The sequence below is a fragment of the Oncorhynchus gorbuscha genome, linkage group LG24 (genome assembly GCF_021184085.1).
Source record: "Oncorhynchus gorbuscha isolate QuinsamMale2020 ecotype Even-year linkage group LG24, OgorEven_v1.0, whole genome shotgun sequence".
NCBI lineage: Eukaryota > Metazoa > Chordata > Actinopteri > Salmoniformes > Salmonidae > Oncorhynchus > Oncorhynchus gorbuscha.
Window position 1 is genome coordinate 50853543 of NC_060196.1, and position 10933 is coordinate 50864475.

Genomic DNA, 10933 nt, shown 5'->3' on the forward strand with positions numbered 1-10933 from the left:
ATGAAGTGTAGCCCATGACACGTTGTTAACTCTTCTTCGGCTGGGCGACAGTAGAGTACACCCATCCTGTTATTGTAGAAGGCAACTCCCTCCCTTGTCATTTTGGGTTAGGTATATCATAGCCTAACAGGGGATACTTATGGAAGATAAATGCTAGTTTCAACAAAACCCTCTTGGCCACAGGTGCCATTATTTAACCTACCTAAAGGTTAGTCTTACCCAAAGGTGATGCTTTCTCTAGTTATTGTTTAACGTCGCTTTGGCAATGTCAACATTGGTGTAATCTATGTCTGTGTCAATTACAATATGTTTTGTAGAAGGTGCATAAAGTGTTAGAAGGTGTTCACCAACTCCTTAGCTAAGGGCTAACTACTTGACAAATAACGAAAATTGAAGTAGTGTAGGGAAAAATTACGGTGAGCAATGCTTTGTCTGAGACCAATGTTAAGCAAGGTCTGACCTCCTACTGTATTTACCTGGAGTCCTGAGATGTAGGGATGCAGCTCGTTGCACTCGGTCTTGTTTTTACAGCTGCTGGCCCATATGGAGTAGGTCTGGAACAGATGAAACATGGAGTGGTTAGGAAAGGAGTGGTGTTCAAGGAGCACAACGTAAATCAGCTAAGAGATATCTTCCATCTGAGATTTATTTCACCTCACAGTGTGAATGTTAATGAGGGTAACGTTACGAGAACAGGTGATCGATATACTCACCTGACTGGTTTAAAGGAATACCACACTCCAATTAAACAAAACGCATCATTCTTGACATTAAATTTAAATCAAAGTTTCTGCTCTTTACTGAAGGTTTTCCATCTTAAAAAATGTACTGCTGACATGCACAATGATTTAGGGATTGTATTAACAGTGGACTAATAAACAAAATTCTAAAAGATTGTTTGAGTGTATTATTTCTTTAAGAACGGTTAAATACACCAAGTTGTTCTCTTTTACCATGAATGAGAACACAGAGATGAGGAGTAGAATGTTGGAGATCCTGGTGGAGAAGAGAGGCTCTCCTTTCTCCTCAGAGAGGCCCTGGCACTTCTGTAGTACCAGGTAGACAAAGGCAAACAGCATGCCATGGATAATGGCCTGAAAGACAAAGTCAAAACACACATTCAGTTACTAATATAATAATAATAAAACAACATTTAGCAGATGCTTTTATGTGAAAAAAATTAGTGCTGCGTGCATACATTTTTGTAGGGGTGGCCCCGGTGGGAATCGAACCCACAAAGTATTGACGTTGCATGTGCCCTGCTCTACTAACTGAGCCACACAGGACCACTTAGTCTACTGTCCAACCCTTAGAACGATCTTCAACATTAAACATCGACCAACAGATTCATCTAGTCGAGAGGTTTTTGGCACAACTCACTAAAGAGAGATGTGATATGTTGATACCGTAATATGAAAATATAATACAATAGAGCAACTCAAAGGCTGCGTTTAGACAGGCAGCCCAATTCTAATAATTGTTTCACTAATTGGTCAGTTGACCAATCATGTCAAATCTTTTCACATCTTTTTCAGAGCTGATCTGATTGGTCAAAACACCAATTAGTGAAGAAAAAAAAGATCAGAATTGGGCCGCCTGTCTAAACAGAGCCAAAGAGTGTAGCAACACGTTCAAATGTTTACTTACAAATCGATCCAGCTTCCACCTAAACCACCACTCATGAATGCTTCCATTCAGCTCAAAGAGCTTGGAGATGGGCCATACTGAGAAAATGTTCTCAAATAACCCCTGGAAAAGAGAAGAGAGTAAGTTAGTTAAACATCCGATGATTTAGGATCAGTTTTGATTTTTAGATTAAATCTGAATTTGATTACATGGGCAGGGGGAGACCTGATCAAGTACACCACTCCTACTCTGAGACGCTTTATGAAATGACCTATAGCAGTTAATTTTTTTATATAATTTTAAATATGAGAATATCTCTAAATGAGTGAATAAACCAGATGATGAACTCACCTGTGAATAAGCAAAGAAGCAGATGAACAGGAGTAGCCCAAGCAGCTTCACTAGAATCCCAATGTGCCACATTCCACTACCTGTAAAAAGACAAATTACTAAAAAAAAAAGTGCTGGAGAGTGTTACTTCACAAATCAACACTAGTATTTTTGTTTATTTTAAAAGGGAAACAGAGACAAATGTGCTGTGTGTATATACAGTAGCAGTCAAAAGCTTGGACACCTACTCATTTAAATGTTTGTCTTTACTTTGACTATTTTCTACATTGTAGAATAGAAAAGACATCAAAACTAGGAAACAACACATATGGAGTCATGTAGTAACCCCAAAAAATATATTTTATATTTGAGATTCTTAAAAGTAGCCAGCCTTTGCCTTGATGACAGCTTTGCACTCTTGGCATTCTCTCAACCAGCTTCACCTGGAATGCTTTTCCAACAGTCTTGAAGGAGTTCCCACATACAGAGAGCACTTGTTGGCTGCTTTTCCTTCACTCTGCGGTCCAACTCATCCCAAACCATCTCAATTGGATTGAGGTCGGGTGATTGTGGGGGACAGGCCATCTGATCTACTTCTTCAACTGACGACTTACACTACAACTGCTCATGATATTTACCTTTGAAGCTCTATTTTATATAATTATCTATACTACCATCATCACTGCTACTTGTCCAGTACAATGGCTGACCCATACTGACCGTTGGCTTTCTTCTGCAGTATCTGGGGCCACATGGCCATGGTGGCGTAGATGACGACGAACCAGAAGGTGACCAGGGGCACAAAGTAGTAGAACTGGTACGGCCGGTCCATCACTAGACACAGCACCACCACCAGGAAGTTGAGACGGAACAGGACCTTGTGGAGAGACAGGAGTAGGGTGAAGTTGCTCCTAAACGCTGACCTTAGGTCAGTTTAGCATTTTCCACACTAATTGTTGAAGTTAGGATTGGGGAAGGGAGGATTATCCTAGATCTGTACCTAGGGGAAACTTCACCCCAGAGTGGACAGACACAGGAAGTGGTCACATTTAAGCAATAAGGCATGAGAACCCAGGAATTATCGTGTAAATAACTCCTAAGTGCATTTCTTTTTGAAGCCAAGTGATGGGAAACAGCCCCTAGGAGGGAGTTATTCTCGATAAGTCACGGGTCCGAGGGCCTAATTGCTTTAATAAAATGATTGCAACAGTTCTTATTAAAAACATTATACTGAGTAAATTAGTTTTATTTAATCCTTCCTTAAACAATAGTCTGAGAAAAAGCCAGTCGTTAGTTCTAAGAGTCTGAAGTTGCTAACCAAATGGGTTGGTAGTTCATTCTATTTGCAATGGTTGGGATGTAGCTATGAAAGCTATCTACTTCTCCTTTGCGTGCTAACCAACTAAAGCTAACAAACAATCGCATCAAGCAGCTGAAATGACAGCCAACAGTCTACTTTTGTTCCTATTGCCATTTCTTTGAATGCATACACTTTATCATGATGTAGTGCTATACATCACTGCTATTAACCAATAATATCCAGGAGCCAGACAACCAGTTTCATAATTATGCAATAAGGCCTGAGGGGGTGTGGTATATTGGCAATATACCATGGCTAAGGCTGTTCTTAGGCACGATGCAACGCCTGGACACAGCCCTTAGCCGTGGTATATAGGCTATATACCACAATCCCCCAAGGTGCCTTATTGCAGTTATAAACTGGTTACCAACATAAAGTAAAACGTAGAGTAAAAATAAATGTTGTGTCATCTCCGTGGTATACGGTCTGATAAACCACACCTTTCAACTAAATCAGCATTTAGGGCTCAAACCACCCAGTTTATAATTGAAGATAACACAGAGGGTGACTTGAGGTAAGAAACTCTATATTGGAGGGCCCAACCAAAGTAAAAACCTGTGTGAGGTAAGCTTTGGCCAGACGGAATCTTTCTTATCAAGGGTTTCCTTATAAAGATATGATCAATACAGTTGAGGCTAAATATCCATGTTTCTTTCATGTTTTGGTATTTGATTCAAAGTGAATTGTTCTATGGCACTACGTGTCAACACTTGTTCATTTGATGTTCAGTGTTGTCCTTTAGAATAGATATAGTAGCTGGAACAACTACTTATCAACTCTAATAAAACCCAATCATTTCCTATGCTTACCTGGCACACTCTGTATAATCCAAAGTCCCCTTTGAGCCAGAAGAAGGAGAAGTGTCCGTATCCTGTCTGGAAGAGGTAGGCTGCCACCAGGACACGGACATGCATGTACACGGGGATGAACTGGGAAGGAAGGTTGACTTAAAACACACATCCCTTCACTTGTCACACATAGCAGTAAAACATGCAATTATAATATCATTAATTGAGTTTATATTCAAAGCAATAAATCAAAGACAATGAATGGTGAAACTCACAACGCTGGCTCCAGATATGTGGTAGATGAGGATGACCAGCTGCATCCAGCCCTTCCACTCGTCAGTCTGCTCTCTGTTCAGCAGCTTGGTCTGCATGGGAAATAGAAAAATCCCTGAGATAGAGCCTTCTCTCAGATCAGACATGGACGATTGAGCTTAGCTGTCAACGACAACAACTTTAAATCCTTTGAAACAGAAAGATATCTGAATTTATGTAGGCCTATACTTACACCCAAAAAGACAACAACAAAAAAAAACTCCCCAAAACACCACTCCCTTAAACATTCTATCCCAAACCCTCTCACCTCCTTGCTGTTCTCACTGTAGAAGATCCCCAGGACAAACATATAGACGAGGGGGATGAAGAAGGTGGAGTGGGTGTAGAACTTCTGCTCCTTCATAAAGACGTCGGCCCGGTCACATAGGTAAAAGTAGACCATGATGAGGCCCATCTTACACAGGGCCTGGAACGGAGCCTTGTGGTTAAGCAGAGACGCTGCCGTGGCTGGCTTTTTCTCTTCGCCGCTCTCCACGTCGGGGGGCGTGGGCCGGGACTTCCAGCTCCTGTTAAATTTGTTTACACGACACTTAGCAAAATGCTTTTATCCGAAGCGTCTTACAGTACAGTGAAACTTCATGTATATAATGAAGTCACACAAAATAGTGTGTGATCCAGGTCTCTTTTACAAGTGAGCTCTGAACACACAAAATAGTCCAGGTCCATGAATCAGTATGTGGCCCCAGTGGGAATCGAAACAACCACCTTGGTGTTGCTAGCGCTACGCTCTAACTGACTGAGCCACAGGGGAGTGTGTACCTCAGAGGAAGGTATAGGAGGACGGGCTCATTGTAAAGGTTGGAATGGAATGAATGGAACATATCAAGCATGTCAAACAAGTGGTCCTTCTGTAGCTCAGTTGGTAGAGCATGGCGCTTGTAACGCCAGGGTAGTGGGTTCGATCCCCGGGACCACCCATATGTAGAATGTATGCACACAAGTAAGTCGCTTTGGATAAAAGCGTCTGCTAAATGGCATATATTATTATTATATATTATATTATTATTATATTATAAACATATGGAAACCACATTTGACTCTGTTCCATTTAAGACATTACAATGAGCCCATCTTCTTATAGCTCCTCCCACCAGTGTACCTGTTGTGGCCCAGAGCATGGAGCACCAGGAAGACCAGGGCTGAGCCCAGGAAGACACAGGCCGTCAGTTTCTGGAGGAGGCTGGGGGCCGGCAGGGCCTGGCAGCAGGAGCCGTCGATGGGCCGCAGGACCTTGTTACACACAGCGTTCATCAGCACCATGGCAGCCTGGTGGAGGGTAGAGGGGCATTATAGACCAGACTCTACTATAAGCTGCCTCTGTTGTTTTAGACAATTTGACAAACCATCCAACTGGCCTCACCACCACAGACCACATGTAACCACGCTAACCCAGGACCTTCACATCTGGCTTCACCTGCGGGATCATCTGGGAAGGGGTGGGAGGGGTGCTGAGGAGTATTTTTGTCTGTAATAAAGCCATTTTGTGGGGGAAAACTCACTCCGATTGGCTGGCCCTGGCTCCCAGTGGGTGGACCTATGCCCTCTAAGGCCCATCCATGTCTGCACCCCTGCCCAGTCATGTGAAATCCAAAGATTAGGGCCTAATGAATTTATTTAAATTGACTGATTTCCTTATATGAACTTAAACTCAGTAAAATCTTTTTTTAAATTGTTACATGTTGCATTTATATTTTTGTTAAGTATACTAACTAGGGAAAATACAGGTGCACATGGAGGCTGTCAAATTAGGAATGAAAGTTATAAGGGATGGACAGTGTTATTTGACACGGTGTTGGTTTGGAGAGTCATAAAGCCTGATTTTTTTTCAGCATAAAGCTAGTTCAAACCATACATCTTTTATTTGTGTTTTCATTTTAGCCTGAAGCCAGCTGTTATTTGAATCCCACAAATGCAGGAAGAGGTGCCAGGCCAGTCAGCACCTAAACACCTACCACGTTCCGGGTGCTCTCGGGAAGGTGCAGGCCGTCAGCTGATTGGCTGATGGTTTCCATGGCAGCCTGGCGCGAGGCACCTAGGAACCTGACTCTGGCCTTGGAGTTCTTCTTGTTGCTGTTCAGAGTGCTGAGCACCACCTTGTTGTATAGCTCCAGCTGCTCATTAGTGATCATCTTCCTGTTGTCACTCAGACCCTCCTCATGAACAGGGTCTGGAGGAGAGAGAGATGCTTAATCAATATCAATTCCTCACTTTCAAAGCACTTATCATAATTTCTCTCTGACTGACAAGTGAATGAACAGTAAAGCACTAACCCTGTAAGACCCAGTAGACCTCCCCATCCTCAGCCAGCTGTTCCAGAGGCAAGGAGATGGCTGTGAGGTTGGCCCTGTACTGCTGCAGCGCCTCGCTGCTGCCCCCATGCAACTTGATGGACCACTTTGGGAAAGATAGATTTCAATGATGAAATTAATCTAAACTATGCAGGCTGATATGTGATAATCAGTGGTATACAGAGTGGAAGACGAGCATCCTTCACTCACAGTGGCAGCTCCGATGATGACGACATCTGGTTTTATAGAAGGATCCTACAACACAGTCAAGAAATCCTATTAAATCTTGCAGCGAACTGTTTGAATGACCTTAAATGGCAGAAAACTATTGCTCTGCATCTTCTGTTTATGGGAAACCGAAATAGCCGAATGCTCTTCTAAGGGCTCAATTCAATCAAACATCAGTATTTATATAGTAGCACTTAAATATACCTATAATCTTACATATTGCATACAGTCAAGCAAAAAATGAATTGTTAAAAATCACAGGTTCAGTACCATCACACTTGTACAGTATACACTTTCACTTGAGGACAGAAGTTGAGTAAACAAAGATGTGATTCAGATTAGAAATGTTTTATCTTTTGACTGAACTCTGATCTGCTCCTGACAAACCCAGGGATGTATTCACTAGAAAACAAACAGAAGGAAACAGGCTGAAAAATGAGGGACAAAGCTAAACCTCTCCAATAAGAAATGCTCATTTTTGTTGCTAAATGTTTTACAGTGTATAACGCTTTGCTATGTGTGCTCTAATGAAAACATCCCAGGTCTGCTGGTTAAATGTGCTTCTCTTTACCTTTCTCCATGATATCAAGCGCTCCTTCAGAGAGTTATTCACTTCTGCATACCACAGGAAGTCCTATCAGCAAAACAGCAAACAGTTACTCTTATTGGGAAAATCTCCAAAATAAAAATACATGCCATTTGTCTAAATAAAAAATAAAAAAATGTTTTTATGTATGTAAATAGAGAATCTACAGAGTAAAATTAAAAAATAAATAGTTGGCTTTTACATCACTATTGTTGACTGACAGACAGAGAGATAAATAGCTCACCACATTGACTGAAGTGCTCCTGTCTTCAAAGAGAATGTTCCCGTGCTGGTGGACAGACATTACAACAGGGGATAAAACAGTCAATGTCCCTCTATTTCTCTATCTAAGAGTAGACCATTGCTATCATGACATAGTACAGCAATTACCCATCTCATTACAGGAATACAATGGATATAAATTGTTTATATGCACTTAGGGCTGAACCCCAACTTAACTCTGACCTTTGAGCAATCATGTATTGATGTCAATGGGAGCCTTGTGGGAAAATGAGTCACGGGCAAAGATCTGAAATTAGGATTCAGCCCAAAGCTCACAGATTCATGGTGGGATGAATATAAACAAAAAATATTGTGTGTGTGTGCTTTATGCCAGGGGTACTAAGCCTACCTTTCTTCCATCTGCTCTTTGTGCAGGATCGATTATTTGGATGTATGAATAGAATAGCTGCCGTATTCTAGAATCACCAACGAAGGCCACCCTTTTCTCAGCAAGGCAAGTCTTTGCTTCCCTGTGAGAGTAAAAATAGCCTAATGAATCACTTGCACATAGTAACAACTGAAATTAGTTTTTTGCAATTGTGTGGATGTGGGCTTGGTTAAAGATGCCATCTACATTTTACACATGCACATTATACATTCCCCTCATGGGTGTGACTCACGTATTTTTGTATTTGTGCATCATACAGCCATAGGGCTGCCATACGGTCTCTCCTAGGTACCGCCCACTGGACAGCAGCCACTCACACGTGTCTCCGCCTGAGGGAAAGACAGAGAACATCCCAGTAAGCCATAACAAAACACACAAAGGGATATATGAAACCTGCTGCCTCTACACAAGTCATTTTCAAATGCAGCAGTGTGCACAATGCATGGTTCAGCCAAGACAGCATTGCAGCCTGCGGTACAAATGAATCTATTAACATTTTACATTAAAGGACACCTCCTGGTGTCAACTTGTGTTTTAGTTGAATAGACCCATCTGCCAATTCACCAACGCAAACACTCAGAAGATGACAGGTGGCAAGGAGGAGGAGTCAGGAGCATCCGGAGTCAAAGCCAGCCAGACAACAGCAGCTGTTATCATTGTACAAACAGAAAGCCCAGTTTCCCACACCTTCCATAAACAAAGACCATTGTTTGCAAGGCATCTTCGGGCGGGCAGATTCTTGCCAGTCAGATACAAACAAGACTTATAAAATGTCAAGTTAGGATCATGCCTCCCCTGTGGCAAGATCATTACCATTAATAAGACATAGGCTACCCATCTACAATAGATTGCTTTATGATCCCAACTATCCACCAACAGTAATAAGACAGATTTTAACTTCCTGTAAGTAACCATGATAACTAGCATGGTAGCTAATAGCCACGCATGTGCAGTTGGTTGATTAGCTAGCTAGTATGAATTATATAGTAGCTAGCTAGAAATGTGAAAGTTAACTGGCCAGCTAGTTAACGTTAGCTGACAGATAACGTTAGACATATTAATTTGAGAGAAGTTAGCTTTTTGTACATATGGAACATTTCTGGGATGTTTTATTTCAGCTCATGAAACAAACACTTTAACAAGTTGCGTTTATATTTTTGTTCAGTATAATTAAATCAATGTCTGTATATATGTAGACTTCAATGCACATGAAAGTTACCTACTTAGTTCGCCAGTTATCGTGTGCGGCTACAATATGTAAACATGGGTTAGTTCGCGACGATGCGATTCCTTTCCGATGCTAATGACTGTATCCAGTATCCACCTGCACGGAGACAATGTAGCTAGCTAATGTTAGTTAGCTACTTTATTCGGTTAATTCAGGCTACTGCACGTTTATTCATGTTTCCTTGCAATTGCAAATACCGTGAGCAAAAATGACCAGGGGGAAGGTAACTTTAGTTTACTAGCTAGCTAGCTAGCTACAGGTTCCGCTAACACCGAGTTGAGTCTGTGTCAAGCTAGCTAGCTAACAATATATCTGGGAGCCAGTCGCTTACCTCCATAATACCGAGAAACGGTGTGAAACAGGGTGAGTAGAATGACGGCAGCGACGGATAATAATTTAGCATTTTTAATGCTAAAATACTGATTTATTTCCCGTTTGCCTAGGCTATAGGCCAGGAACGCCATCTTGGCTCCTCCATGACAACAAGCAGACAGATGGGATGCAGCGGAGCGGTAGGGGGCTGAGCACACCGGCGCGTCCACGACTCCGAATTCCGCTACTGTTGTTGCATGGGGCATGGCTGGTGCGGGCTTCTCGGATGCTGCTACTGCAACCACCTGCATATGCTTTTCATCTTCCATCATTAGTGCAAACCTGGTTTAAAACAATCAGTAGTACAATTAGAGGATCCTGAAAACTTATTCTGCAAACTCTTGACAGCTGTTTGAATTGTATTCATTGTATGTCATCATTCCGCTCCTGGAACTATATATTGTGAAGACTTTACTTTCTTGATTGCCATGGGGTTTTGATATCAGCTTAAAGACAGTAAGGGGATTGGCTGCATCTGCTATAATAAAGATCAGAGATAACAAGGCAGGACTTGGATAGACTACAAAAAGCACTCATAAAAAAAGCACTCACTTGCTTGCTTCCGATGTTAGTCTAGGAACGGCTTCCAACTTTTCCCTATAAATGGACCTAGAACCTATGATAGGGAAATATGTTACAGTAAATCCAAAAACTGTGATCTGGATCAGGTATGAGCAACGGGCGTCATAATAACCGCAGAATCTGTGTTCGAAAACTCATAGTAACCGCAGTATTTGTGACGTGAATTTAGTATGCTTATTGGTCATAATATGGATATAGTTATAATACCAAATGTTCCCTGATATACTAAATTCGTGCATAATACAAAGTATACATGCATTGGAAACTGTTTCCTTACTTTTATGACCCATAATGCAATTCTTCATAAAATGGGCGTGGTTTCACAACGTTTTCAGATTTGAAGAAAATGGCGGAAAATATGCAGCCGAAAGATCATGTGGCTGTATATACATGGCAGAGATGATGGCCTTGCAGTGGGTGGAGGAAGTTAGACCAGAAAGAGTAGATATTTACTCTGATTCATGTGCAGTGGAGTCTCCAGTCCTTTATATCACATAGCAGACCCGGGCGCAATCAAGGGACCCTCTGCACACAACAACAGT

At 41.7% G+C, this 10933-nt stretch overlaps 1 protein-coding gene across 3 annotated transcripts in view; it reads right to left on the reverse strand.

Annotated features, from left to right (window-relative positions):
* The window catches only part of LOC124012596 (N-acetylneuraminate 9-O-acetyltransferase-like), a 13997-nt gene extending 3271 nt beyond the window's left edge, over window positions 1–10726 (reverse strand). The window contains exons 1-19 of one of the 3 annotated variants that reach the window (XM_046326389.1): window positions 10669–10726; window positions 10362–10425; window positions 9769–10091; window positions 8442–8538; window positions 8171–8291; window positions 7784–7828; window positions 7525–7587; window positions 6936–6980; window positions 6708–6831; window positions 6390–6604; window positions 5537–5703; window positions 4685–4943; window positions 4380–4469; window positions 4126–4245; window positions 2677–2833; window positions 1978–2057; window positions 1648–1749; window positions 954–1094; window positions 477–554 (exon numbers count right to left, since the gene is read on the reverse strand). In XM_046326389.1, the coding sequence (XP_046182345.1) occupies window positions 477–554; window positions 954–1094; window positions 1648–1749; window positions 1978–2057; window positions 2677–2833; window positions 4126–4245; window positions 4380–4469; window positions 4685–4943; window positions 5537–5703; window positions 6390–6604; window positions 6708–6831; window positions 6936–6980; window positions 7525–7587; window positions 7784–7828; window positions 8171–8291; window positions 8442–8538; window positions 9769–10091; window positions 10362–10425; window positions 10669–10696 (2319 nt within the window). In that variant the 5' untranslated portion in view covers window positions 10697–10726. Of the gene's footprint in view, window positions 1–476; window positions 555–953; window positions 1095–1647; window positions 1750–1977; window positions 2058–2676; window positions 2834–4125; window positions 4246–4379; window positions 4470–4684; window positions 4944–5536; window positions 5704–6389; window positions 6605–6707; window positions 6832–6935; window positions 6981–7223; window positions 7332–7524; window positions 7588–7783; window positions 7832–8170; window positions 8292–8441; window positions 8539–9768; window positions 10092–10361; window positions 10426–10668 lie in introns of those variants that run through there. The other 2 variants (XM_046326388.1, XM_046326390.1) reach the window with 2 other exon arrangements.
* Window positions 10727–10933: the final 207 nt, after the last annotated feature.